At 39.5% G+C, this 27,746-nt stretch overlaps 3 protein-coding genes across 8 annotated transcripts; 2 read left to right on the top strand and 1 right to left on the bottom strand.

Annotated features, from left to right (window-relative positions):
* The first annotated feature begins 1,139 nt into the window (after positions 1 to 1,139).
* Positions 1,140 to 8,384, top strand: zgc:158260 (uncharacterized protein LOC571389 homolog). 2 transcript variants are annotated; one of them, XR_005442559.1, is made up of 3 exons: positions 1,140 to 4,154; positions 7,558 to 7,894; positions 8,091 to 8,384. XR_005442559.1 is itself a non-coding variant. In XM_038704767.1 (3 exons), exons 1-3 carry the CDS (start codon positions 4,563 to 4,565, stop codon positions 8,286 to 8,288), a joined length of 570 nt encoding a protein of 189 aa, XP_038560695.1. In that variant the 5' UTR covers positions 4,161 to 4,562; the 3' UTR covers positions 8,289 to 8,384. The 2 variants fall into 2 exon arrangements, 1 of the variants encoding a protein (XP_038560695.1); XM_038704767.1 differs by lacking the exon at positions 1,140 to 4,154 and adding an exon at positions 4,161 to 4,597.
* A 1,360-nt stretch (positions 8,385 to 9,744) lies between these two features.
* On the bottom strand, positions 9,745 to 22,052 carry LOC119892494 (coiled-coil domain-containing protein 158-like). Of its 5 annotated transcripts, none has more exons than XM_038704760.1 (23): positions 21,617 to 22,052; positions 21,435 to 21,492; positions 20,695 to 20,843; positions 20,080 to 20,267; positions 19,862 to 19,971; positions 19,467 to 19,788; positions 19,303 to 19,358; positions 18,468 to 18,578; positions 18,283 to 18,364; positions 17,915 to 18,034; positions 16,863 to 17,078; positions 16,489 to 16,725; positions 16,137 to 16,305; positions 15,254 to 15,406; positions 14,784 to 14,896; positions 14,412 to 14,570; positions 12,289 to 12,381; positions 11,922 to 12,044; positions 11,359 to 11,510; positions 10,968 to 11,030; positions 10,714 to 10,778; positions 10,279 to 10,433; positions 9,745 to 9,869 (listed from the first exon to the last, which is right to left on the bottom strand). In XM_038704760.1, the coding sequence occupies exons 1-22, from the start codon at positions 21,738 to 21,740 to the stop codon at positions 10,321 to 10,323; spliced, it is 2,976 nt and encodes a 991-aa protein (XP_038560688.1). In that variant the 5' UTR covers positions 21,741 to 22,052; the 3' UTR covers positions 9,745 to 9,869; positions 10,279 to 10,320. The 5 variants fall into 5 exon arrangements, with proteins under 5 accessions (XP_038560688.1, XP_038560690.1, XP_038560689.1 ...); XM_038704762.1 differs by having other exon boundaries at positions 10,720 to 10,778; XM_038704761.1 differs by having other exon boundaries at positions 11,922 to 12,041.
* A 123-nt stretch (positions 22,053 to 22,175) lies between these two features.
* Positions 22,176 to 26,402, top strand: LOC119892496 (cyclin-G2-like). Its single transcript, XM_038704765.1, has 8 exons — positions 22,176 to 22,310; positions 22,846 to 22,999; positions 23,115 to 23,252; positions 23,458 to 23,708; positions 23,847 to 23,925; positions 24,018 to 24,116; positions 24,416 to 24,618; positions 25,532 to 26,402. Exons 2-8 carry the CDS (start codon positions 22,862 to 22,864, stop codon positions 25,641 to 25,643), a joined length of 1,020 nt encoding a protein of 339 aa, XP_038560693.1. The 5' UTR covers positions 22,176 to 22,310; positions 22,846 to 22,861; the 3' UTR covers positions 25,644 to 26,402.
* Positions 26,403 to 27,746: the final 1,344 nt, after the last annotated feature.

Here is a 27,746-nt window from a genome sequence, read left to right as displayed (position 1 = left end):
AAAACACGTAAAGTGTCTAGCCTTGATTAAAATGTCTCCCTGCTTAGCCCTGCTGTCCCCAGGCTAGAGAGGAGAGTTATACAACAATATATGCATTGTGCATTAGGCTTTGTCAGACAAAGCCAGCCCACAATTTTGCTTCACTCTTTTATTTCAATGTGAAGTGAAAAGTGAGGTTGCAAGACGTACTCTGCAGCTCTGTGAGGCTAGATCACAGTAAACAATGTATAAAGCTATTTGGAGGTAAGAGGGATGGTAAAAAGCTTTAGACTTATTATTATTTCTTAAATACCAATTTTGTGGCAAGACATGGAAGTCTTTAAAAAATGTGTACAATTATCTGGCTTCAGTTTATTAATATAAAGTGCTGAAATGAATAGTTCACTAATCAGCAATTTGATTGACAGAAAAATAAAATGGAAATTTGATTGATTAAATGTTCAAGCATAAACAAAAAACATTCTCTGGTTTCAGCCTCTCAAATGTGAGAATGTATATAATCGTAACTTCAATATCTTTGACTTTTAGGCTGCTGGTGGGGCAAAATAAGCTAAGATCAACTTGGGCTCTGGAAAAGTATGACAGACAGTTTTTTATCGATGAATTAAAAAAAAGTATCCTCAGGTTAATCAACAATGAAAAAGATTGGTATTTGTGGCCACATTGATTTATTTACTTATTGTTTTAAATGTATTTATTTTACCTAAATTTTATTAGTCACATAAAAAAAAAGAGAGGGAGTCGACTTACATTGCGAGAGGTAGGAATCACAAAAACAGGGTCGAGTGGGGTCAAAATCTATTCAAATGTGAACTTTGTTGTGACTAGCTGTGAATAAGGCTCAGGTAAATAAATCTCACTTGACAAAAAGTTGGCAGTATCTTGACCTTAGACCACTGATAAAGAGAGGAAACCTGGTGCCACACCTGTTGCATCCTGTACAGAGAGCGTGTTAGGGAGTTCTGCACATCCTTTCTGGTTTCTTGTATTGTATTGTATTTCTCAACATCCTAAAGACTGTAAAAGACTGTTAAAAATGGCAGTAAACTCCTTTTTACTGGAAAGTCAGCATGCTGCCAAACCCTCTGATATTAACATAAACAAAAACATTTCCTGTGTATCCCACCAGTTTCCCCCAATTGTACTTGATTAGACGTAGAAAGTCTCTGGAGGAAAATTAATGTTGTCCTGTTGCTTTGTTGTTTTTTTTATTTTTATTGTGAATGTGTGGAATAAATAAACAAACAGAAGAATGCAAATCTCAAACAAATAATCAAAAGTGGCCGCCTTTCACGGTTACCCTCTCCAAATTAGATAAATGCACAGTGAGATGTTTTCAAATTGTATAAACATTACTACACATTAGGCATATCAGCAAACACAGTGCTTTGAAGTCTGCATGTGAGAAGTACACAGTAGATACATCCTACATCCTGATATTTACTCTATGATATTTCCCCCCCCAAATGGGCTGAGCTTTCCTGAGTCAGGCCATCTCCGTGCAACCATTTAGAGAGCTGTTTGTAGACAATGGCCAGTTACATAGGTGTCGTATTTCAATATTTACACTTCATGATGCGTGAGCAGGAAATCCTTCTGAAGAGAAAAGAAATGCAAGGTAAAACTTGGAAGTTAACAAGGATTCAGGCATTTCCTCAAGTAGATGGATGAGAAAATGAGACCATGCAAAAAATAGCACAGTAGGTTTTATCTATCAACTGGTCTGCAGCTCCTTGTGAGCACGCTCTGCTGTTAGATTAAAAACAAAATATATATAAACATTTGAACTTTTCAGGAGCTGAAAGGCAGCCTGGTTAATAGCTTCACCCCGGTGTGTGTTTGAGTTTAATATCACTTTTATTGGCCCATGGATGCAAGAATATTCCAGTGCATCAGAAGGTCAGGTAGCTTTTATGACAACTGCAGTTAGAGAATTTAGTTTGCTGGTCTTTTTGTTGTAAAAAGCTTATTAAATGCAACAGAACAGTTGTTACAGAATAATCAAATATGTTGTCATTATTTGCAGTAGTGCCTCTGTTATTGGTTTTACAAATTGCTTATATGCTGATGTCTTTTATGTGTCATCATATTTGTGCTTATGTGCTCTGCTTTTATGTGGTTAATGCTTTTGTGTATTATCTATGCTCCTGTGTTTTCTGTTGTGCTTATGTACCTGTCTGTATTTTGATATTTTCTGTAACGCCATCAACCCGCCAGGGACTGCAGATGAAAATTAGTCTGTATGGTTTAATCTGGTACAATTACATATTGGACTTTATTTGATTAGTTTGCACTGTCCCTTTTTAAATAGACAAGCAAAACAAACAAACAAACAAACAACATACTTAAATGGCAGGCCCACACTGGCACTTTTTAAGTGGATACACACAAACAGAAGTTCAAATTTCAACAAATACAGTATATCTCAATATGGGTGCTAGTTTTGATGCATGCTGAAGTTTTAAAAATAGGAACAGAAAATTCAGATAATCAGCAGGAGAGAACCCGCCCCCCGCCAGACCCGACCCTTTGCCTTTGCAGGTCACTGTATGTCGCTCAGTCTGACTTAGGAATGTGGGAGAAAGCTGTTAAAACGCTTTGTTGGGAGTCTCTGGGTCACATGAGGACACTTCATTGTCAATCCAATGCTGGAAATTCCTCAGAGACATGGCGCTGTACGGACGTAACATGGTCATGACGTCATTATCCATTCATATATCCACATTGCTGCCTCAGAGCTGACAGCAAGAGGAACCTATAAGCAAGAGGAAGAGGCTCAGGATGACTGTGATCACTACACAAGCTCCAAAATCTTACTGGAAGCTGTAGTAGCTGGCATCTAAATACCAGTACACTTTTAAAAATATACCGTTTGTCTTTAATTTAGTAAGAGCTTACAAAAATAGGTGCTTACGCTTCAACTACTCCATCAGCAACAGTAATCCTGAGCACACAAAGACCCGAAGCTGCCTGTGATGGTTTCAGATCACAAATGTGCTTTCAAATGTCACTGTTTTATAGCTGCATTCAAGCTGGCTGTGTCGCTGGCAAGCACACTGAAACAGCGCATTAGACAGTTCACTGACTGCATTGAAACTGTTTACTAAGTTAGTTTGTTACTATAAATAGGGGACATCAGTGTTGAAAAAGGGGAAACAGAAGTCTCTCTGTCCCAGCAGTGTTTTCTCTAGTGTTTGAGCAGCAGGGGAGTCTGGGGATCTGAACTCAGGCTAATTAGCTAATTCATCAGCCCTGAAGGGAATGACATGTGATTAAATCCATCAACAACCACTTTCCACGCAAGATAAGTTATCAAGAATAAATTTAGGAAACTACCTATGTGAAAAGTACATATCAGTTTTTGTAAACTGACAAAGTGAAAAACCAAAAGATAGTTGATTAGTACATTAAGCTAATATAACTAGCTATAAGTAGGCCAACATTTACCTGAGTACTGTACCTAACTACAAATTTGAGGTACTTATATTTTACTTACTAGTATTTCCATTCCATTGTACTTTATACCAGGCAAATATTGTACTTTTTATGCCACTAACCACTTTTTTTTTTCTTTTACAATTAGCAGATTTTACATTGAAAACACAATCATCTTATACAATAGCATGCTCTGAAATGGATTGAAGTAGGCTACATAAAAGTAAATAAAGCAGTTAACATTAGCTCCATTTCTACCACCTATGTAGCCTATAACAATATCACAGTACTTTACTAAGTCTAAGTACATTTGGCTGATAATACTTTTACCTGGAATATTTTGAATGCAGCACTTTTATCTGTGGAGTCCATTGTGGTTTTGCTAATTAAACTCACATAAAGGACTTAAATAGGATCTTCCACCACTGCATTTAAGTTGTATTTAAGTAGCATATCCCAGCAATTAAAGATATTTTATTAACAGTGATTAAGCCTACACAGGTTGGTTGCATTGGCTCTGGTTCAGGGTGCCATGAACTAAACTGCAAATTGTCTAACAAGGAGAGCCCCCTAGTGCTGAAATAGGCCCACACGCGCAGGAGGGTCCACACAGAGCAACTGGGACTCATTTTAATGACTTTTAGAAATGTGCTCCTCGGTTGTGCACTCATAGTGTAAAATGAGAGAAACAGTTAGGCTAGACTACTAACGTTAACTGGGTGAGTTGTTTTTATGCTGCCACTCACACAACACAACAGCTGCACGCACCTATAGGCCTATGTAACCAAATATCACCTCTCACGCGACTTGGACACACATACCAAGCATAGCGGGTAAATAAAATGATTTAAATTGAGACTTGTCTATTGTAGGTTAATGATTATTCCTTTAACAACACTTGTTACTGCTCGGCCACGCTAGCCGACAGTAAATATCGAGTTTAATGCTTTTAATTTTATGCAAAACGACTGTTTGTCTCAACATTGAACGGCCCCACTGGATCCGCCGCCGCTGCCATAGTCACCAAATAACAAACTACCTGGACGGATCATGAGCCAGATTGTTTTTCATTGTGTTTGTTTTCTGTAGATTTGAACTAAAACTGATTCAATAAATAATACTGAAGGATGGAGAATAAAAACACGCGGCCCATTTTCCCTTGGTAAGTGAAATATAACGTCTTTTGGAGCCTATACTTCATTGTTATGTGACACTAGTGCAGTCGTTCCTTTGGCGATTTGTAGCCTAGTGAATGTAGGCTATACATCAGTATTTAGATCCTTTACCAAGCTAACTAAAAGTAGAAATACTACAATGTAAAAATACTCCAACACTTGTAAAAGTCCTGCATCCATTTTTCCACCATCTTAATGTAAGCATTCATTTCAGCTACTTTGTGAACTTAATTTAATCAGTTAACGTTGCATTTTATTATATAAATTGATTATTATTATGTTTTGCATGTAAACTCTCGCATGAAAATCACGGCTTCCCTCTGAAATGCAGTGGAGTTTTGGTATTAAGTCGCATAAAAAGCAAATATTTAAAGAAAGTACAAGTACCGCAAAATAGTAGTAGAGTACTTAAGTAATTGTGCTAAGTTACTCTCCACCACTGATGTAAACACTGCATGGTATACCAGCTATAAAGAGACAGGTAAGTATCTACATGTCTTTTACTTGAATATTTACTATATATATATATATGAAATTGTTGTCAATTATTACTTTCAACCTTTATGCTTGACCGACCTCTGTTTGCTCACCTAAACTGGACCAGTCTGAGGACAGGTACAAGGAAGGGAGTGAAGGGAAGGAATAAATACTAAATAGAAAGGAGGAAGAAAAGGGAGAGACAGGAATAGATAAGACAAACATGTACAGAGTGCTATTTAAAACGGTCAGTGAGCTGCTTCATTTAGACCTACAATATGATGTATTTCTCTGCTGAGATGTAACTGGAGCCCCCACACGTATTTGGTTAAAGATTTAAATACCTTCGAGATGAACCCTGAATGCTCTGATATAACACCCCTTGTCAGCCAGCTGCTAAGAAGAGAGGCAGAGTCGAAGAAGAGACTAGGATAACAAAAATACACTGCTAGCATTTTGAACTAGCAGGACAAACTGAATATCTTATGCTAATAATTTTGAGACAGAATTAAGTATTGTCAAGCCAGAAGCATTATCAACAAAAATTAAAAATGATAGGCGTGGTCAACATGGAAACAATTCTTTATCAGGGTATACGTAATTTTATATCACAATATCAATATCTGTCATTTTGTACTACCTATCTCTATAAATTAACTGGGAACCTTAATGAATAACATAAGATATGATTGTCTGATTGTGCCTGACAAAGAAAGCTACTTCATCATATTCATGCAAAAATCATTTAAAAAAACAATCTGGCTGAATAGTGCTGCTTATAAATTTGTAAGATTGCCCACAATGGCCTAATGCACCCAAAGACGTGAAAGGGATAGATACTTTGGGGTAAACGGCACAGCAGAGAAGGTTCACACAGTTAAATTGTCATTTTGCTGCAGATCTAATCTGAAAAGATGATTGTGTGCTATCAGCCAATCTTTTACAAATGACAGCAGTTGTCGTGAACATTATGTAAAAAGTCTATCATTGGTTAAAGAAAAACCTTCAGTCTCCCTAACTTAACAAAACCTGGAAATGGTTTGTGGCTAATAGAGTAGACCTGCAGCTACTACTTTATAAAGTTCAACTACTAGCAGAAAACACAGTCTTTCTTTGCATATCGTAACTTCATCTGGTGGAAAAGGAAGCACTTTAGACTTTAGACTCTCTCAGGATGAAACAGCGTTTCGTGAAAGAGCGTTTAGAAAGATGGATAAGAGTGTTCAAGAAGAAAAAAGTTTTTTATAGACACAAAATGAACATCATGCACATAGTTATCCATCTATGGGTTTCCAGCAGAATAAACCCAATTACGAAACAGGACACTGACTTATATCTGAAACAACACGACACATCCAAGTAGCCTGAATTATTGTCAGGCCCTCGATAAAGAAAATAAATTGTCTTATCATCTCCTTTTTCATCAGAGATATGACACACTGACTGATCTTCACTGAGCACAGGCTGAGTGTCCAACTGGCAAAACATAAAGGAGGATATAAAAAGACGACTCAGAGAGCAGCGTGCAAGCGGCTGAAACAGAGATGCACTTCCTGCTCAAATATAAAATTGCTCAAGCCCAGAGAAAGTCTGTTTCAGCCAAAATTTAAAGTGAAACGAGCTTTGTCCTTTAATTAAATCTACATTTGACAGTTTGCCAGTGGTGGACAGTAACTACATTTACCCAAGTACTGTACTTAAGTTCAAATGAGAGGTATTTGTACTTTACTTAAGTATTTTCTTTTCATGCCACTTTCTACTTCTCCACTACATCTCAAAGGGAAATATTGTACTTTTTACTTAACTGCCTTTATCTGACACCTTCAGTTACTAGTTACTTTACAAAGTAAGATTTTTACACACAAAACATATGTAGAGTTCAATTCGTATATTGATTGATAGGAATGTAATTTTGATGATTTTTAAATTCTGCTTATCATGTCAGCAACCCCTGACAAACACAACCATACTAATAGTACTTTTTACTATATATACCAGTATTTTTAAAAGTAGGTACTTGACTCAAGTAGAAATTTAAAGACTTCTACTTTTAGGGGAGTAATATTTAGTAGTGGTATCTGTACTTTTACTCAAGTACAGGATTTGTGTACTTTGTCCACCACTGCAGTTTGCACAACACTCGCTGCAGAGATAAAAACAAGATTTAGTTGCTCTTTGTTTGTGCATTTTACATCATGTTTGTATCTTATTGTAATAATTGTTGATACATATTTGTAGAACAGCATGTGACTGATGGAAACACATTATTCCTACAGAGACTATAACTGTGGGAGCACCACAGCAACAATGCAGTGACCTGCTATGTTGTATCGCCCTGAGGCGAGGCATGTTTCTACAGGCTACATTATTGATATCCTTGTTTATCATTATCCTTGACTTGTATTGTATCCATTTTGTTCAACTCAAATTTCAAATAGCTGTAAAGTCCTTATTTGTTATCCATCCTCAGGTACAAAGAGAGGTTGCAGACCAAGTATCTGAAAGCCCCAACAAGCAAGACTTCCTCAGTCGGCAGTTTTGTAAACGTGAGCCTCGATGACTTCAGTGATTGCTCGTCATTCTTATCAGGGGTCCAGGGAGGTGTCTCACCGGTTATTTTCCATGGCACTCCAAACCACGACTCCAGACAAAAGCCTAGAAAGTGCATCTCTAAGGAGCACGCTTGCTTCTCAAAGCAGATGACCCAAAAGCAGATTCGCAGAGAATATGTGGCTGCTGTGGAGGAAAGACTCAAACAGCATCCTCTCGCTATGTTCCCACACTATAAAGCTCACATGAAACCAGAGGTAAGTGGAGGGGACAGCAGTCTGGACTACCAAGGTTACATGAGCCAGCACAATGAGGCCAGGATGAATAGTTTACAGTATGCAGATGGATGCATGAGGCCTGAATGAAGCAGGACATTCTGTTTATCCTGTATTACAACTACAAACTGTATAAAAAAGGTTACAATGTATTTACAAGGTCTTCATTTCTCTGTAGTTATTTGATAAGGTGGTATCCGTGTTGGACCCCGAAATGTGCGGATACAGTGCCTCTGCACTCCCTACTCCTACAGGAAACCATGCGGAGGAGGTAGATGAGAAAAACTGTACAGAGCCAAGTAAGAAAGAAGTGGAAAGAGCAAAACATGGAACGTCTGCCAATAAAATGCAAGTACACTTGCAATTTGATGATTAATAGTATTAATATAATCTAAATTTGATCCATTGTTCACTTAACCTGATTGTGGAAAATAAACAAGCAATTCCTTTGTTGAAATAAAAGCTGAAATTCTGAGCTCGTCTCATACTCATCTTTTGATCTTAAACCCAAATGTCTTCAGTGAACAACAAAAACAAAGGAATTTGCCTTACTGTTCCAATACTTTTGGAGGGCACTGTAGCTACACATTACTTCTCAATTATTTTTAAGACCAAATCCAAGTCCCAGAAACCCTTATATGTTACAAATGAAAGGAAATGGTATCAAGAAAGGCCAGACAGACCAAGTGAATCAACTGGGAACAAATGAGGACATGAAAGTAGCCATCAAACATTACCAAAACTGGTTTGCCTCTCTGGTAAGAGCATGCGTGCCAGTTTAAATCACTAAATAAACCAAAAAGATAACTTAAAAATTGCGGTTTGTCAGATCTTACACGAGACTTTTGTTTGACTCTTGCAGGACGAAGAGACCAATGTCACTGAATCTGCCATATTGGGCAGTTTTGACAGTGGCCTTCAAGACTCTTCATTACCAACTTTCCCCATTCAAGTGGAGAACAGTTTCTCATGTCAAGAATGAAATCCAGCCACAAACAGCAGGACAGTTACATTTCAAAAGCCTCTGAGCCAAATGAAGTACAAAATGAGTAAAGTCCACCAAATCTAGAGCCCACAAATAGTAAAATATCATTTTTGATAGCTACTGGTAACTGAAACCCAAAACTGGGAAGAAAATGGCACAGATCAACCACTACAAGACCCAGGTGACATGTACAAAAGAAGCTGGACTTTATCCAAAACAAGTGATACGATCAGGACAACCTTCTGCCACCAAATCTCCAGACAATTCATGGCCCCTTCCCATCCATTAACCACGTGAAACAGGTAGTTTGTTGACAGAATGAGGAAATGAAACAGATGTATGAATGTAACCTTAGATGTCAGGAGTTGTGTAATACACAGTAGAATACCAATGCCAAGGCTATTAGTGAAGACCATACATTTAGAGGAGGGGTTTCAAAAGACCAGTGTACGAGTTTCACAGCATGTGTATACAGGAAATGCTGTTCAAAGCTGAACACTGAACAAAGAAGAGCAAAAGGAGAAGTGTGTCTGCAAGAGGTCACTTGTTCTCGCTGCAGTTTCTGAATAATCTTTTTTCTGAAGAAGAAAAAGGAAGTTTTTCCATACAAGGAACCCTGGATAAGTACATAAGTGTGTAAAGTCGTATGTTTACTGGGTGCATAAAAGTTAACCTGAACAGCCAATGTAGACGCTGCATGAATGATTCCTCCCTATTTGTATCACGCTTGTTACACTGTGTAGTAAATGTAAGCAAATAGACGATAAACACACAGTGTGCAAAATATCAATTTACTGTATATGAATTTGACATAATTCCTGGTGTGAAACAACAACTCAAACACATATTCAAAAATACTTTTTTATTTAAACAATAAATTACGTAAAATACACCTGATTAGTGATTTTATTTGACAAAACCATCCTTTGATAACTTCATCTGGGGAGCCTTTCAAAATACAAAAGGAGCTTTCTGAAAGACAAAACGTGAAGTAATTAAATAAATTGGGAATGGATTTACAGCAATTATGATCAATCAATAACATTTACATAATTTTATGAAAACTATGAAGTCTGTGTGCTGCTGAAGGACACAAGGGAACCTCTACTGTTGAAATGGATTGACCCATTACATCCTCGGACAACTGTCTGTCTTATCATTTGTTATTATTCCACTGTTAGTATTTGACTTTTGCTTGTTCTTCAGCTTTCCTTCTCAGTTTATATACAGCATGATATAGTAATATACAGCTGATACAGTATCTTCAACTCATTAAGACCTCTTCTAATCACTGCACACAGAAGATGTTTTTCTCTAACGCAAAGTTAAATGAGAGATATGATAAACTGTGTATATGTGATTTACAACATTAACAACTTACTGATGAGAGGAGCCCCGGGTCTGTTGTGTCGTGTCGTGACGGTCACTGTTGGCTGTTTGGGTCGGAGGTCAGGAGTAAGTGGACGGGTGACCTGCGGCCCAGTGAGAGCAGCTGTGGGGAGGACGTGTACCTCGCTGCAGTTGATATAACGCAGCCTAGAAAAGTCATTATGTATATGTTACAGAATTATATAATGATATTGACCACAAATAAGATACTGAAACTAATAAATAATCTAACACTTGACAAGCTGGAAAGAGAAAATAGTTTCCAGTTATGTTAAAAAAAATTAATAAAATCAACTACAAAAAGAGTTTTATTTTTTTATTGATCGACTAATTAATTAATGTTTCAATCTTGTGTTGTATGGCAGATGAGCACTGCATTTGTCATGGCAGTAACAATAAACTGAATAGAGTAGTTATGAAAACTCACTCTCACCGAAGGATTTGTTGATTGTTTTCCCGTTGAGCTCAGCTGTCTTCAGGAAAAGTGGCTCGCTGTATGCACAGACAGACACTCATTACATCACATTACACAGCCTGCAGCACTTTGCGGCTCCTTGCATGTTGCATGAGGGAGTAAAAGGTCATGGTGTGATGGTGTGACCATCTTGCAGCCTCATGGCAAGTCATGCTCAAAGCATCCGAACAAAAACAGAATTGGTCAGGTTTGGGTGCGCTCCCTACCTGCCGCAGGTTTTTCTTCTAAATCTGGAGCCAGCTTTTACTTCTTCAGCCTTGTCAGCGTTGCTGTAGGAGGCAGAGGAATATTAAAAAGGGTGAGACATTGCACAAGAACATATCACAGTCCAGGAGTCTTTAACAGATAACTTAGACACTAAAGAGTCTTTAAACAAGGACAACAGCTTTTCTATTCTTTTAATAGTGTATTACAGCACAAGCAGTAAAACACCGTGTGGTAAATGAAGGCACTCATATATGGATCCCTCCTCCTCCTCCTCCTCCTCTCCACTGACTTCCCGCTCACTTAGTAGCATCACATGATTTTCATATGCACCCTGAACTAGCCTAAGAACGAAGCTAATCCTGCAGTGTGTGGGAATACAGCCAGACGTACAATGTGGTTCGGTGTACTCTCTCCGGTGCAGACCTCCTCCTGCTGCCGGCAGCGGCGCTGGTGTCTGTGTGTGGTCTGCAGTTCTCCGAAATCACTCCTCGCAGCTCTCTGACGAGAGACCTGAGCTCCCGGGCGGGGCTCTCCTGCTGCCTCTTTGATTTCAGCAGCCAGAAGAGGAGAGCAATGTCAATGAGCTGCTGCGGTCATGCCAATATCTTATAAGTTGCTGGTCTGATTAGTTTGCATTTGAACAGGAACTACAGACTACAGGGCAATCTCACAAAATCACTTTCTGTGACAACAAGATCTTTTTTATCATGCAGTAAGAACACATAACTCTGTATTAGCACTGTGACTGTATAATACTGTGGCTGTGTTGAAATGATTTACAGTAAGCTTTCCTCCTTGCCACAGGAATGTAAAATTTCGTATGCTTTTGATTTTAAAGCCCAGCAGAAGTGCTGAGCTTGTGTCTGTGTAGCAAATAAACAATGATTCACACATGTACTTGACGGGCTGGAACCGTAGGAGACAGGAGAGATGTAGGGAGTTCCTGACTGTACCGTAATCTGTGTGTTGGAGGCGTGCTGGGAAGAAGGTGGAGTGGTGAGTACAGCTGGTGATGGGAAGTCCAGGTCAAGTGGAGGTACGTTCAGAGGTGTGTTCAAATTCTGACCTTGAAGCTCCTCCAGAGTAGATAAAACTTGTTATAAATCAAGTTTTGTTGGAGGGTGCTCAGTTCCCATTAAAACTGAAGGTCAGAGAGTAAGTCTGACTAGATCAAGACATTCTAATCAAACATGCATGATGACAAGAGAACAGCCTTGCATAAGCATTACATATTTCTACATATAAGTATACTGTGTATAGGGTGGATAATGTCATAACGTCCCTGTTACAAAAAGATTCTTTGTATGTAATCAGCTCTACCTTCAAGTCCAGGGCATGTTGGAGTTTGAGACGGAAAAAGTCCTGCTCCTGCAGCTGGATGAAATCTTGACAGTCTGTAAATTTCTCTGACATCTTTGGGAATATACAGAGCATATGAAACCATAACACAGTTACGGACACACAAACAGAGATAGAACAGGACTGATAAGGTTTTTTTTTAGATTTGTTTTTAACTTGTTCTGAGAGATAACAGCTGTTTTGGGGAAAAGTGACGCCAAAACTTGCAAAATTAAAAGATAGTAACCCTCTGGAGTTATTCAGATATTAATGTTTCTGTTTTAAGACAGTTGCTAATTATGAGCCCATGTGTAATACCTTTTCTAACTGTATATTATTTTAAATAATTATGTATTAGACATTTTATGCCTTTATTAGAGTCTTGAAGAGTATTGAAAATGAAATGCAACAAATCTCACAAACTGGGCACAAACGGCTGACGTTGCTGTTCATGGTCAGCAATGACCATGCACTTTTAAGACTTTATATTTTAGTACTAATTTTTTTGTAAATTTGTAATCTTCATTGTTCATTATTCTTCAAAAAATATTGATGTGTAATGTTCTTGGTCAGTCACCATCTTATCCAGGCTTCTCTAAACAGCATCTCTCTTTTGGTGGTAATACACTGCTCAAAAAAAATAAAGGGAACACTTAAACAACACAATGTAACTCCAAGTCAATCACACTCCTGTGAAATCAAACTGTCCACTTTGGAAGCAACACTGATTGACAATCAATTTCACATGCTGTTGTGCAAATGGAAAAGACAACAGGTGGAAATTATAGGCAATTAGAAAGACACCCCCAATAAAGGAGTGGTTCTGCAGACCACTTCTCAGTTCCTATGCTTCCTGGCTGATGTTTTGGTCACTTTTGAATGCTGGCGGTGCTTTCACTCTAGTGGTAGCATGAGACGGAGTCTACAACCCACACAAGTGGCTCAGGTAGTGCAGCTCATCCAGGATGGCACATCAATGCGAGCTGTGGCAAGAAGGTTTGCTGTGTCTGTCAGCGTAGTGTCCAGAGCATGGAGGCGCTACCAGGAGACAGGCCAGTACATCAGGAGACGTGGAGGAGGCCGTAGGAGGACAACAACCCAGCCACAGGACCGCTACTTCCGCCTTTGTGCAAGGAGGAGCAGGAGGAGCACTGCCAGAGCCCTGCAAAATGACCTCCAGCAGGCCACAAATGTGCATGTGTCTGCTCAAACGGTCAGAAACAGACTCCATGAGGGTGGTATGAGGGCCCGACGTCCACAGGTGGGGGTTGTGCTTACAGCCCAACACCGTGCTCTTCACAGATGAAAGCAGGTTCACACTGAGCACATGTGACAGAGTCTGGAGACGCCGTGGAGAACATCCTCCAGCATGACTGGTTTGGCGGTGGGTCAGTAATGGTGTGGGGTGGCATTTCTTTGGAGAGCCGCACAGCCCTCCATGTGCTCGCCAGAGGTAGCCTGACTGCCATTAGGTACCGAGATGAGATCCTCAGACCCCTTGTGAGACCATATGCTGGTGCGGTTGGTCCTGGGTTCCTCCTAATGCAAGACAATGCTAGACCTCATGTGGCTGAAGTGTGTCAGCAGTTCCTGCAAGAGGAAGGCATTGATACTATGGACTGGCCCGCCCGTTCCCCAGACCTGAATCCAATTGAGCACATCCGGGACATCATGTCTCGCTACATCCACCAACGCCACGTTGCACCAGACTGTCCAGGAGTTGACGGATGCTTTAGTCCAGGTCTGGGAGGAGATCCCTCAGGAGACCATCCCCCACCTCATCAGGAGCATGCCCAGGTGTTGTAGGGAGGTCATACAGGCACGTGGAGGCCACACACACCACTGAGCCTCATTTTGACTTGTTTTAAGAACATTACATCAAATTTGGATCGGTGTAGGGTGGTTTTCCACTTTGATTTTGAGTGTGACTCCAAATCCAGACCTCCATAGGTTGATAAATGTGATTTCCATTGATAATTTTTGTGATTTTGTTGTCAGCACATTCAACAATGTAAAGAAAAGAGTATTTAATGAGATTATTTCGTGTTCCCTTTATTTTTTTGAGCAGTTTATAATGACTAGAATAAAGTGTAAATGAGCACCACCTTGTGAAGGATCACCTCCAGCTGGCTGATCCGGTCCCTTAACTGTTTATCTTTAGAGCGAATGGCCTCCAGCTCACTGCCTAGCTGTCTCTTCTCCTCCCTTACGGAGGTAAGCTGCTGGAGCTGACGCAGGTGCTCCAGGCTCTGGTAGCGCTTCTCCTGGACAGGACGGTGGAGAGTCGATAAGGAAAATGGAACAAATGTTGCTAAATCTATTTTTTGTCAAAAGTGAAGCATTAATGAAAAATAAAATAAAAATTGTACTAGAAATAAAGGTAAATTACTAGTTACTATTATTAGTAACTAGTATTCTTGAGTAACATAAACTGTTCTTGTTTAACTACACAAACAGTGGTGCATCAAGTTTTTCACCTGCTGAAGCTTCTCTATGGTCTCCTCTAAATGTTTGATTTTGCCCTGCAGAGAGTCGATCTCCTCTCTCCTGGCAGTGATCTTCTTCTGCATGTCCAAGGCTAGTAGGAGGCCTGAGATGGAGAGAAACCCACAACACAAAGCGACTCAAAGATAGAAGAAAGAGGACAGGGAGGGGATCAAGTGAGAACGAACATCATGCACATAATATATCAAGAACATGAATCACGGAGCTTTAATCTTGGACAGACTTTGCACATATAGTTATACAGATGATATCTCTCAGACTGGAAGGAGGATTTTTTTTTCTGTGCAAGAGTTGTCTGCATTCCTAGATTTCATTATGATGCAAAGTAATTCACTGTTATCTGCCCACTTGACCACAGATTGCATGTAAATCTGAGGATCTTCCTCAGATGTGTCTTTGTACATGAGATCTTTTCATTAAGTCTCAGCTTAAATTATCTAACCGTGTCCATCAGCTCCTTCCAGGGTGCTCAAGGTGCTCCTGGCGTGGTCCAGCTCGTCATGGGCGATCCTTAGCTGGCTCTGAAGCTTTAGCACCACACCCTTGTGCTCCTCGTTCTTACAGCTGTGCAGCTGCTGCAGCTCTTTGTGCTCCTCTGAAATTGTGCCCACACAAACACATGCATTACATCCACCAAGAGAAACACACTTTTAACACATAAGTAAAACACACAACAATAGAAGGGCTTGGTTGACAGTGAAAACATACCAAACATGGTTCTTTGTTTTTTTAAAACACAGCAGGACAAGAAGATCATTTGATTTGGCAAAAAAATGCCACAGCTGAACTCTTTCTAGAAACCGCACTGTGCAACTCCTGTTGAATGAAAGCACTAGTTTACACTAGTTTGCAGTTTGGAGGTAAGAGAAGTCCTCGAGCTGGATGCTTGACTTCATCCACATGGAATATTATATTATGTGCTACTTAACAAAAAACACGAGCATTTCCTTTTGAAGTAGGACAACCAAATGAATACATTCATGTATGGCCTTTTTGTTGTACTTTGGTTATGTTTGTTTATATTTGTATATTATGTTCATATATGTATTTATGTAAGGCTGTGTGCATATATATGTATTTAATTGTTGGACATCTCCTGGGAAAACTCCTGGTCAAATCTGAATACAGTTTGTTAGATGCTGGTGGGTATACATGCTACTGTGTTGATGATTAATGTGTCTGAATAATCCCATGAGGTCATGTAAACAACCAGGCATGATAGTGAGGGAAATACAGTTGGGTTGGTTCACATAACCATGGTTTTGTTCATATGATAGATATTCATCTCCTGTGTGGTGATGCACTTTCAGTAAAGCTCAGCTCACTAGTGAGGGTGAGTAACTGCACGCGCTGGAGCTCCAGTAAGGTGGTGAGCTGCTGTTTCTCCAGAGTTTCCTCCCTGACATGGTGACTTTGTTCAGCCACAGAGGCCTGTAGCTGCCGCCTCTCGTGCTCTGCAGCAGCCAGGTCTGACTTGTGCTGGTCTAACTCAGTCTAATCGGCATAGGGTGTAAGAGAAAGGACGAGAGACAAAGAGAGGGAGGTTAGTGATGATATAGGTGGGGTATGAGAGTGAATAAAAAATAAATTAATTTAATTAATAAAATCTGAAGGCTTGATAAGTAAAAGTTTGTCTTCAGTGATCTAATCATTTACATTTTCTGCCATACGCCTGACCTTGAGCTGCTGACTCTCCAGCTTGTGCTGGTTTAGCTGATTGCTGAGGAGGCTGTTCTCCTGGTGAAGGTTGTCGATGGTGCGCCTGTGCTGCACTATCATAACGGTGCTGCTCTCCACCTGCAACCTGAGAATATCCATCATCTTCTCGCCTTCATCCAGCTTCAGCCTCAGCGTCTCTCCTTCTGCATGCAGTGTCTGGCACCGTCTCTGGGCCTCTTCCAACTTGGCAAGATGCTGGAAAAATCAGTTAAGCTTAATTTCAATGAACCATAAAAACGGGCAAATGATTACCGGATCATGGTTTATATAAAATCTAAATGGTATGTTTCAAAAACCTATTACTGCATTATGCATGATCTGTTGTTTATTACATGATGGGCTTCTTGCTGCATGAGCTGGAGTTCCCTGTTTTTCTCCTCCAGGAGTTCCTGGGATTTCCTCCCGTCCTGGACCCTCTGCTCCAGCAGGGCCTGTAGGCAGGTCTTCTCCTCCCCACCTCTGCGGAGGTGCTCCATGGCCACCTCCAGTTGTCCTCTCAGGGCCTTTACCTCCTCCTGGAGCTCACACTGCTGCTGCTTACCGCACCTCTGGAGGATAAAGCAGGAGGCATACTGACTATTTAAAAAAAGAATAATCATTTTGACAGTGTGAAGACATATGATCTAAATGATGGGAGAAACTGGCTTGACATGTTCTTGGATGGTTGACTGACCAACCATGTTTTTAACCCTTCTGTTACACTAGAAGTAACACCTCACTGGACACACTCACATGGAGACACAGTGTAGAGAGTCAAATGGTAACATTGCCACCTGAATTAATAGGTGTAGGTACTTCAGAAGGACATGAGCCACTTAAAATGTACAAGGATTGAGTGATCAACAGGTAACCAGAGCTACTAGCGGATTCCGACAGGTTTTTGTGTTTTTATTGGAAATGAGTAGATCCACATTTTCCTGCAGTGCAGTTCTTACACTGCCCAAACCTAATGTCAATGTGCACATCAGGGTTGGGGGATATAGACTGCCTACTGGGGGACTTTTCTGAACTATTGGCACATCAATTTGTGCAGCATCAATAACTACACTAGAATGGACAATATAAAAATAAGAAGATGATCACAAAATGATGTAGAAGCCCCCACTGAGAATACATGTATAGTGAACATTAGTAGGATAGGCAGGCAGTCAGTTTAAGTAGTAGTCTAAGTTAGTAAACATTTGGCAAACCTCTGTGACTGTTCCCACCAGCTCCTTAAGCTTTTTCACCATCAGATCACACACCTCCAGCTCTTTACACAACTCCATCATAATTAGGCTACTTCAGTTTCCACTTCAATGCGCACATTCATCTATATGAAGACTATGGGTAGGATTACAGCAGAGAGAGACACAATGCTGGTTTCACATTCATGGTACAGCACCTTAAGTTGGCCAAGCTGGGACTGAAGCTCCTCTGAGAGTTGTAAAGATCGCTCTCTCTGTCTTTGTGCATCCACCAGCTGGGACTGAGCCTGGATGAGCTGCTGCTCCAGGCAACAAACCTGCAATGTGACAAATTATATTCACAAACCAAATAAAAAACAAATTTTAGTTTTCATTCATACAGGTGTATTAGTGTTGCTTCTTCACATTTAATACATTCATAACCACAGTTGAAATGTAAGTAAGACCAGCACATTCCTGTTAGGTTCAAGTGGGGGCTGTTGGGTTTGTCTAACATCCAAACCACTTTGGTCTCACAGACCGATACATCTTGTGAAGTGGATAAAAATGAATGTTCCTTCTTTACCTTATCTTTATGGATGGAGAGGGTTGACTCAAGTTCAATGACCTGACACTGGTGCAGTGAAGTCTGTCTCTCTGCAAGTTTCCTGAGCATAGAGATAACATTGTCTGACCATTTAAGTAAATGGTCTCATACTGCAAACACTGTCGGATAATACAGGTACAAAATGATTTGGGAATAATACTTACTTTAACAGCTCCAACTTGACACTTAAACTGACGCTGTTGTTTTTTGATGAGCTCAGTTTGTCAGTCAACAGTGCCATCTCCTGGCCAAGACTTGCAATCAGGTCTTCCATTCTATGACAAAGCAATGTGAAGAGTTCTTAATAACCCTGTTATGGCAGACATATCCTTTTTTTACTTTAGGCATGATGTACAATGGAGCGCAGCAGATAAGATCCAATATGAAGTAAAAAAAACAATACAAAAAGTAATGCAAAATAATGTAACTATGTTGACTGACAAGAACTTAGTTTGGCTATGAGTTGCTGTTGTGGTCCGTTGACAAAAAAAATTAAAGTTCTGCCTGTAACACTGAGGTGACTGGTGCTTGATGATAACTGATGGTTAACTGGTGAAACCCCTTGATAACCCGTTTACCTACAGATCCTTTATTTAAGCAATGAACTCAAATAGTTGATCCACACACACGACATAAAAAACACCTTTTATTATTTTTAATATGTAAACATTAAAATATGGAATTGCAATGAACTATTATGTTAATGTTTGATTAATCTGACAATTTCTTTCTCCATTAACTTTAGTTTCGTCTCTAAAATGTCAAACAATCCTGAAAAATGCAGTTTATGATTTACAACGTGTTGCCTTCAAATTTCTGTTTTTATCAGATCAACAAAACAAGTGCACTGCAATCATATATGACAAAGTAAAGTAGCAAATCCTCACTTTTAAGAAGCGGAAACCTAAAAGAATATTTGGCTGGAACGATTAATCGATTTTCAAAATAGTTGCGGATTCATTTTCTGTTTCTAATGATTGCAGCTCTACATTAAATTACCTTTCTTTTTGCTTATTTACTCCACTGGATTCTTCACTTCTCAGATGTTCTAGTGACTGCCATCAAACAGATGAAAAAAAACAATCAGACAAAATAGGAGAAAAAGTATAAGTTGAAGTCCAAAATACACTGAACGTGATCCATAACTGACTTCTAGTACTTACCAAAAAAGGTCTCTCCTGTAGCTTCTCTGTCTCATCGATAAAATTCTCAGTTAACTCAGCAGACGGGAAAAGCTGTCTTGAACTAGCAGCGACGTTTGGACTGGTGATGGAGTTGTGTCCACATTGTTTCTCGTGAGATAACAGTGAAGAGTACATCTCCTTCATGTTTCTTTCCAATGTCTCTACTTTCCAGTTAAGCGCCAAAGCCTCATCCTCTGTCTCCTGCAGCTTCTGGTCCCCGGCCCTTTTGATGTTTTGGAGCTCTTCCAACATGCACAGCATCTTTTCCATCTGAATGACGTGTTTCTGCGAATCCTTCAATCTGCAAATAAAAAGATCTGTGGGTCAAAGTGAACACTTTCTTTACAGAAGTATAATTTTCTCAGTGTGTTCACCTGAGGTCAGACAGGACGTCCTTCTCCATCTGGACTCCATGCAACTTATTCTGCAGGTTCACAATGGCTTTGTCAACACTGAATGTCTCTTGATCAGGTTGATCATGTGACTGTGTTTGAAAGGGTAAAATACTACATTACATAGAGAAATCATTACCAATTAAATAATTTAGAGTGTACCAAATGAATAAATTCATATTTGAAATAAAAGTAGGAACCTTGTTGAGCTGCAAGTCAGACAACTGGTGCAGGCAGTCATCGATTGCACTCTCCAACACCTCCTTTCCAGGAGAGGTGATATCTTTTTGGGCCACCCCTTGGTTTAAACTATCCAGATCACAGACCAGGGACTGAGCCACTGCCTGTTGGTGGGTTGAAAGAATGGTGCAATCCCCAGGTGAATCACCTGCCAAAAGGAGCAAAGGAAGTTTAAAATATTTACTGTGTTGTTAAAGTTAGGGATTGGTGAAACATGTCTTTGTGTAACAGTAACATATGCTGGGCTTCTGCTTGTTTCGATTTCTTTTTAAAGATATCTTTCAATAGTGATTTTCCCCTACAAATCTAGTCCAGTGATTTAGATCTTTTTCCGAAACCAAATCACGTAGATAACTGAGATGAACCTTCAGCTTTACCACTCGGGGTGGTTTTCCATCTTTGTGTCACAATGTGGGTGCTGTGAAGAGTGAAATCAATATCAGATTGTCAGAAGGGACGTAATTTCGCACGCTAATTATCTCAAATGCCAGATACTGGCCTGATTATTCACCTGACCAATTTCTTAACACATACATTTTTTCATCAGTCTGGCTACTGACGCCGCTGGTACTCACAGACAATAAACCTGTGGTTGTGGCAGCTTTGTCCATGTGGGCTTTTAATGCCGTATGTGCAGCCAAATCTCTCCAAGGTCAGTTTGGTTGCATGTTCCACCTCTTCCTGAAGCCTCTGGGTTTCCTTGGTGCGCCTGTCAAGCTCCTCACTGTAAAAAAAATGTAATTAGGAGGGATGGAAGGTATACTTTATAGTGATGTCATAGCACCATGGAACAGCCTTCCTTTAAAAATCAAGTAAACAAAAACAAGAGGGGCATTCAGAGGTCAGATCATTGCTTACAGTTTGAATGGAGGAACGTACACTAGGTATAGTCTGGGTGTTATTTTGGTTTCATTTTGATTCTATTGTTTATTCTCTGTTACAAGTTTTGTGTCTGTCTTTCTGTGTGTATACATGTATAGGTATTTAATTATATGTTCATTAGTAATTGATACATTGTGTAATTTTCCTGTGTTCTATGTGCGTGTAGTGTGAAGCGACTACAACTTACATTTAATTGTTCAACTCTGTGATGTAAAATTACATATAAATGAACCTTGACCTTAATAACCACGTTTGCTATTAGAGTTCTCACTTCAACATGCTATCTTTTGGATTGACACATAAAAAAAAATCTTGAGCTAAAGCAGTGGCAGCTCATTGAGTTGGGGTTTAGCTTAAATGAGTAAATTGTTACAAAACATTTTGGCATCACGTGTATGCAGACTGCCTTGTTAGTTTTAGCAAGTTAAGTTACCTCAGTTCATCCAGTGTTAGGCTGTTAAATCTCAGCCGAGGAGAGGCGTCATGTGTCTCTGTAAAGAAAGACCAACAAATGACTCTAGGAACTGAACAATTTAATAATAATGTTAACAAAACTGTCCTCTTAGTTAGTTAGCTAACGGATACCCCCTCTAATGTTACCTTAGCTTAGCTTACCAGTTTTTCCTGCTGCTGCTTGTGTTTTTCTTGTGTGTTTCGATGGAGATTCAACTTGTAAAACGTGATTATTGCTGGAAAGCTCAACACTCCGAGGGTCGGAGGGTTGAAACCCAGATGACATATCTGTTCACATTAGTAATCAAGCTGTTGGTCTAGCAAACAATTAAAGTGCTAACTTAGATTAGCTAAAATCAGTAGCGTGCTAGTAAGTAGTACTGTCGTTAAACGTAGTTTCATCACCATGGAAACAGCAACCCTGGCTAAGTCCTAGCTAACGTTATGCTATCTGTGATTTGGTGTATTTTGGCGCTAATACTTAACATACTTAACATTGTCTGATCTGACAGGTTAGTCGAGCCTTTGGTTGAGTAAAGCTGACATCAAAATGAGGGCAAAATCAACATTAGCGCCAACGCTTTGAAACAATCGACATCCGCTGTCTTCCTTCAGTTTATTAAGACGTAACGCTGAAGGCGTTTCCAGTGGTGCATGATGGTCATTGTCGTTTGCAAGTAGGTCAGCGGTTGTTTGTTAATTCAGGGCGGACCCTCTTTTTGTAGCAGGGAACAAGGATCTTGTTTTTATCATTTTCCGATCATCATCATAATCACAATGCAAACATGATGGACTGAGACGTATAGCTAAGTTGCAGCGCTGTTATTATCCTGCACGTCGGTGGCTTCTGGGCAAGGTAAGACGACGGGTTGTTGATTTTCGCTGGCAGGAAAGCTAACGTTAAGCTATCTAACATTGCCGTTATGTGGGTTTGTGACGCCTTCAGCTTTTTGGGCATTTATTGTTGTTTTACCTTAACTTCATATTTTCAAGTTAACACTCTAAATCTACTTCTTCTGAAATGTGCAATAGCGTCCCTGTCATGATTGATTACGTGACCTAACGTTAGTTTCTCTTGGACAGTAGACATTTAGCTCATGTAAACATTAACTTTGATTTTTTTTTTGTTTAATTATTTTACTTAAGGACATTCCTTTTACACAGTATTCCCTTTAACCAGTTTGTAATATTGTAACAACAATATTATGATTAAATAAGATCAGGAATGTGTAGGGTTTTGGCGTTTGAGGGGTCTTCCACTGATAGCTGACACCCAGTAGGTGTGGTCTAGGAGACGACATAATGCCCTCTTCTCCTCACTCGTAACACTCGTAGGGACCACAGTTGTTTCCCTGCGCCATACTGTTGTTGATTCTCTCTGTGATTGCCAGGCAGAACCACTGAAATATGTTGTTTTCAAGGATGAGGAATCTTCAAGCCATTGACAGCTTACTCCTGAAAGAGCTGAAGTCGTGTTGTGCGAAAGAGTACAACTTTCTTCCCAGAGAGACTGGCCTGAAGCTGATGGAGTCGGCTTCCACAGAGGTGACCCACTGACCCAATTTTATATTTTTGGCTGTCTGTGCAGGCATGTGGGTTTTCTAAAAATATATGCTATTTCCACTGATGTTTATCTGTCTATATAATGGTGCATTTTCAGAATCACAGTGGAGTGTCTGCGAAATGTAGAGACACCAGAGTGGAGGAACTGTGGGGCCTGACCAGTTTCTTTGGCTACAGCACCCAAACCTTTGTTCAAGCTGTCAATTTGCTTGACAGATTCCTCACCATCATGAAGGTAGGAATATAACAAAAGATTTAATGTTGTTTCAACCTACGACATGAATCTGTGTACTGTTGTCATTTTTTAACTCCACCTACTTCTTTAACGTACTTTTGTATCACTTTTGGACCACCAGTAAGAAGAAAGCGCAACAACAATGACCTTGTTTGACCTTCAATCATGTTGACTCACTCTTCTCACTGTTGTGCTATTGTGACAGGTGCAGCCCAAACACTTGCCCTGTATTGGAGTCTGCTGTCTTCACATTTCAGCCAAAATGATCGAAGAAGAGAGCAATGTCTCACCCACACATGAACTCATTCGCATCAGCCAAAGCAAATTCACTGTGTCAGACCTCAGTCGTATGGAGAAGATCATCTCTGAGAAGCTGAGTGTGGAGCCAGAAGTAGTGACAGCCTTAACCTTTCTACACCTCTACTACTCAGCCTTCACATCCCTCTCTGCTGGAAGGTAAACATTTTTTTTTTGTGCTCACGTTTATTGCTATCACTGATGCATTGCTCCAGTTTTCATGGAGTTGGTCAAATAGAGTCTGCTTTATGAGGTTTGTACTGGAGGATCACATTAGGATTCCCTCTATATTTTAAGGGAGGAGATCCCAAGCATTGGGAGACTGGAAGCCCAGCTAAAAGCCTGCTTATGCCGGCTTGTTTTCTCTAAAGCAAAAGTAAGGATTGTTCTCAGGCGACCATTTCACAGCATAGCAGCATTAATTTTGAGTGCTGGTACTTATTCATCTGCTCTTTTTCTTGTTCGCAGCCATCTGTGCTGGCACTGTCCCTAATTGCTCAGGAGTTTGAGGCCCTCCGGTCCAACACCTTGTTGAAGATTGTGCAGCAGTTCCAAAGACATCTTAAGGTATAAAAAGAGTATGGCTGCAACTGATTATTTTCTCTATTCATCAGTATCGTTTGCTCTTAATTCTCTCATATGGCTAATGTGCTAAAGTTTTATTTCTTTTCACCTCCAGTTCCAGCATTTCTTACATTTCTTTTCTTTGTATTACAAATACTTGTGTTGAAACTGCACAAGGTGGCATGACAGCATCACAGCCTGACCACGTGTTGGTGTAAAAATACTTGACTTGTTGAGGACAGCATATTCGAAGACTTTCTGCCTGCAGCCTCTCAAATGTTTCCTCTTTGTCTTCTTCGCAGATCAGCGACAGCGAGCTGCTCCACTGGAAGGAACTTGTGGCCGAGTGCATGACTGAATACCGCTCAAGCGAATGTAACAAACCAGACAACAAAAAGCTTGTTTGGATCGTGTCCAGGAGAACAGCACAGAATCTCCAGGCCAATCATTTCAGTGTACCTGGTCTGCCAACTATTCCTGAGGGGAGCTGGGGCGACAGCGAGAGGTTAATAGTCCAGTATTTTCTTTTCATTCATTCAGCAGTTCGTCTGACTGAATATATGCTGTGCTGTGATAGTGAGATATTAACAAAGTGGTCCTTCCTGAATGGAGTCCTCCAATTCACGAGTCAGACACAGCTGCTAACAGTAATTCACAAAATAAAAAGTTCCATTTTAGAGTTGAACTGAATCCATGTATGGTTAAATGTGTACTGGAGAAGATAGTCTTACCAACCTAAGCCTTAATTTATATATATGTCAGTGTATCACTCTGACCATGAAAAGAGTGTAGTATGTCCATCGCAGTTTCCCAGAACCCAAGCTGACGTCTTCACATGTCTGTTTGTCCGATCAGCAGTCCAATAAACAGATATGTTCACTTTACATTTATACAAAACAGTGATAAGCAGCTGTTGTCACGTCTGACAAGCTGGAACCATTGAATATTTGATATTTGTGCTTGATATTTTACCAAATTGTGGCAGAATAAAGGGGCATTGTAGCAAGTTTGTCCTGAGATACCCTGACTATTAGTCCCCGGTGTCAAGCGCCACACTTCTTTTGTTTGTAACAGGCTTTCTGTCCATTTTTTTTTAAAGTTTTAAAGACAGTAGCAAGTGAAGTCCAATTGAATCTATCAGATATATTTAATTAGCTGCCGCTCAGGTTGTACTCACAGTAATTAGGCTTCCTCTGTTGTGTTTCTTCCTTCTCAGCCAACAAAAGGTGATTAGACATATTTGAGTTGTAGTTATTTTAGCTGTTAGTTACTTATAAGTGTTGAAAGATAAACCTAATAAGATGAAATAAGGGTTTTGAACACAGATTGCTCCCACAACAGCAGTAGAATAGTTCATTATAATATGAGGGTGGATTAAACACAGCATCGAGTAATAATGGCCGCCTCTTCTCTCATAGCGAGGACTCCTGTGAGGACATGAGCTGTGGAGAAGACAGCCCGTGGGGCTCGCCAGGAAGTGACGGCGAAGGAGCCTTCTTCCCCTCCGCCTTTCTCAACGGCAGAAAGTGAGGAGTCCTCATTGTGCAGTAGTGACAGATGTGTATTTGTCCCCTTAACTGTAACTGATTTAAGGTGGTCACCGTGTTTCAGAGCAAACCTGTGTGTTTCACTTGTCAAACCGTGCGCAACCTAGGTAGGCCAAGTGATTCATTAAGTGCCTGTGTTAATTCAGTTTACCGTCTCTTTCTTTAATATAAAAAAAACCCCAACATATCGTAATAATGCAAAATGGAAAATTGCAATATCGTGGCAGCTTGATGGCAATACATCTGAATGTCTTTTTCCAAGATGTTCTCTTAGTGTTTCTTTGTGTCCGTACTCGACACATTCCAGGAAAAATAGCGAAGCACAAAGGAGAATTTATGGATGTCAGTCATGAGGTACACTCGCTGTTGAATACCAGCTAACATACTAGCACATCCTCAGTCTTTTTTTGTATTTTTTATACTCAATGCCACACATATATATACAGTATTCTGCAATTGTTTGATAAACACAATGTGACGTATATGACATTGTAGTGTGAAAATACCAGACTGTATATGCATGGATAAATTGAAATTTGTGATTATGAATGGATGTTGTTCATGTTTTCAAAGATAAGCTTACTGTAAAACTTTTTAAAAAATGTACATAACATGTAAAAAAATAAGAAAAACCTGTATGTTTCGTGAATGCTACATAATGTGTGTTGTATTTGGATATAATGTGGATTATGTTGGAAGGGTCAGAAATAATCCTTCCCAATAAAAAAAAGCTTTTTATCTACCAGTAGTTTTTTCTTTGTTTCAATTCAGATTCAGAATCAGCTTTACTCGCTAAGTATGTGTACACATACAAGGAATGTAAGCTTTATGTTGCTCTCAGTGTTGCACACAGTTCCAAGAACAATTTAGAGGTAGATAGAAATAGACATACAGCCAAAAGCAACAAAGCTGAACATAGATAAAGGTGAACAGAATTACTATGTACATACAAGTAGGTGAAAAAACAGGTGTGTATACAAACAATGAACAACAACACTGTATATAAAAGTCAAACTGTAAATTATAAACAAATAGTGCAAAGGAATAAATTTTGAATGCCTAATTTAACATGACTATATACATGAAGTGGACGGTTACATATCACTCATCTGCATGTATACATATACAGGATTTGTATGTATGCATGCATCCAATGTGCATGTTTGCACATTGAGAACAACCGGAAACACATTTTTTCTGGTTCACTTGAGTAGGGTTAAACGTGGTTTATTGAAGAACTGCAACGTCAGCTGACTTCTCCACATATAGAAATAATCTGTGTAGTCAAGACAAACCCAAACCACATATAATAATTACTTAAACAACAATGATGCTGGGACAAAATACCTGCTTAAGTAATGCATAACTATGCCACCAAATGAAAAACCTCTAGAAGGTGCTGGTGTACAAATCAGGGCAGCTCTGGGTATATTAATATTCCGTCAGAAATCTTATTGTGAATTGTGAGATTGTTTTGTTGACAGCAGGGTCATGCAGCAATATGTAGATGTTATGATGATAAAAACAGCTTCAATATCAAACTGTTAAAATGCATGAATCTGATACACCTGATATCTATGTACCTGGATTTCTGCTCATTTGGAATATAAACAAATTCAAATGAGAAGTAACTTGTTATTGATGATCCATTAAGTGTTAAATAATCACACAACTATTTCAGGAATTCATGATGTATCTGCAATAAATCGTCATACGTTCAGTTAGTTGTAATCATGTGTTTTGTACATTAATCATAAAGTTATACCAAGATGCCTACATGCAGTGGTGGAAGAAGTAGGCCAACTCTTTCACTCTTAACTTCAGTAAAAGTAGCAATAACACAGAGTAAAGTAAAAGTAATCAAGAGTAAACATGTTGTTTATACAGATTGTGAATTATTTTACCACTTACTGTGTATTTATCATGTATCTTACTATGTACTGGGCAATTATTATGTATTTTTATGTAAGGCTGTTTTATAGCTTGAGTGGTCATTTTCTTTTCTTTATCAGTTTTTTTGTTGTGTAAATGTTAATGTTGTTGTAATGCACTTCGTGTGTTCGCAATACAAATAAAGTTTACTTAC

The sequence above is a fragment of the Micropterus salmoides genome, unplaced genomic scaffold, assembly GCF_014851395.1.
Source record: "Micropterus salmoides isolate LMB-PRFRI ecotype aquatic unplaced genomic scaffold, ASM1485139v1 Ms_hic_scaffold_7, whole genome shotgun sequence".
In the NCBI taxonomy this organism is placed as follows: domain Eukaryota; kingdom Metazoa; phylum Chordata; class Actinopteri; order Centrarchiformes; family Centrarchidae; genus Micropterus; species Micropterus salmoides.
This window is presented reverse-complemented; position numbering and strand designations above follow the sequence as displayed.

Coding starts and splice junctions, on each gene's coding strand:
- zgc:158260 (XM_038704767.1), top strand. CDS start 4,563: ATGGAGAATAAAAACACGCGGCCCATTTTCCCTTG. Junction 4,598..7,557: donor ACGCGGCCCATTTTCCCTTG/GTAAGTGAAATA, acceptor ATCCATCCTCAG/GTACAAAGAGAGGTTGCAGA. Junction 7,895..8,090: donor AAGCTCACATGAAACCAGAG/GTAAGTGGAGGG, acceptor ATTTCTCTGTAG/TTATTTGATAAGGTGGTATC.
- LOC119892494 (XM_038704760.1), bottom strand. CDS start 21,740: ATGTCATCTGGGTTTCAACCCTCCGACCCTCGGAGTGTTGAGCTTTCC. Junction 17,079..17,914: donor CCCAGCTTGGCCAACTTAAG/GTGCTGTACCAT, acceptor TTTATCCTCCAG/AGGTGCGGTAAGCAGCAGCA. Junction 14,897..15,253: donor GGAAGGAGCTGATGGACACG/GTTAGATAATTT, acceptor TCTCCATCTCAG/GCCTCCTACTAGCCTTGGAC.
- LOC119892496 (XM_038704765.1), top strand. CDS start 22,862: ATGTTGTTTTCAAGGATGAGGAATCTTCAAGCCATTGACAGCTTACTC. Junction 23,709..23,846: donor ACATCCCTCTCTGCTGGAAG/GTAAACATTTTT, acceptor CTATATTTTAAG/GGAGGAGATCCCAAGCATTG. Junction 23,926..24,017: donor TTGTTTTCTCTAAAGCAAAA/GTAAGGATTGTT, acceptor TCTTGTTCGCAG/CCATCTGTGCTGGCACTGTC.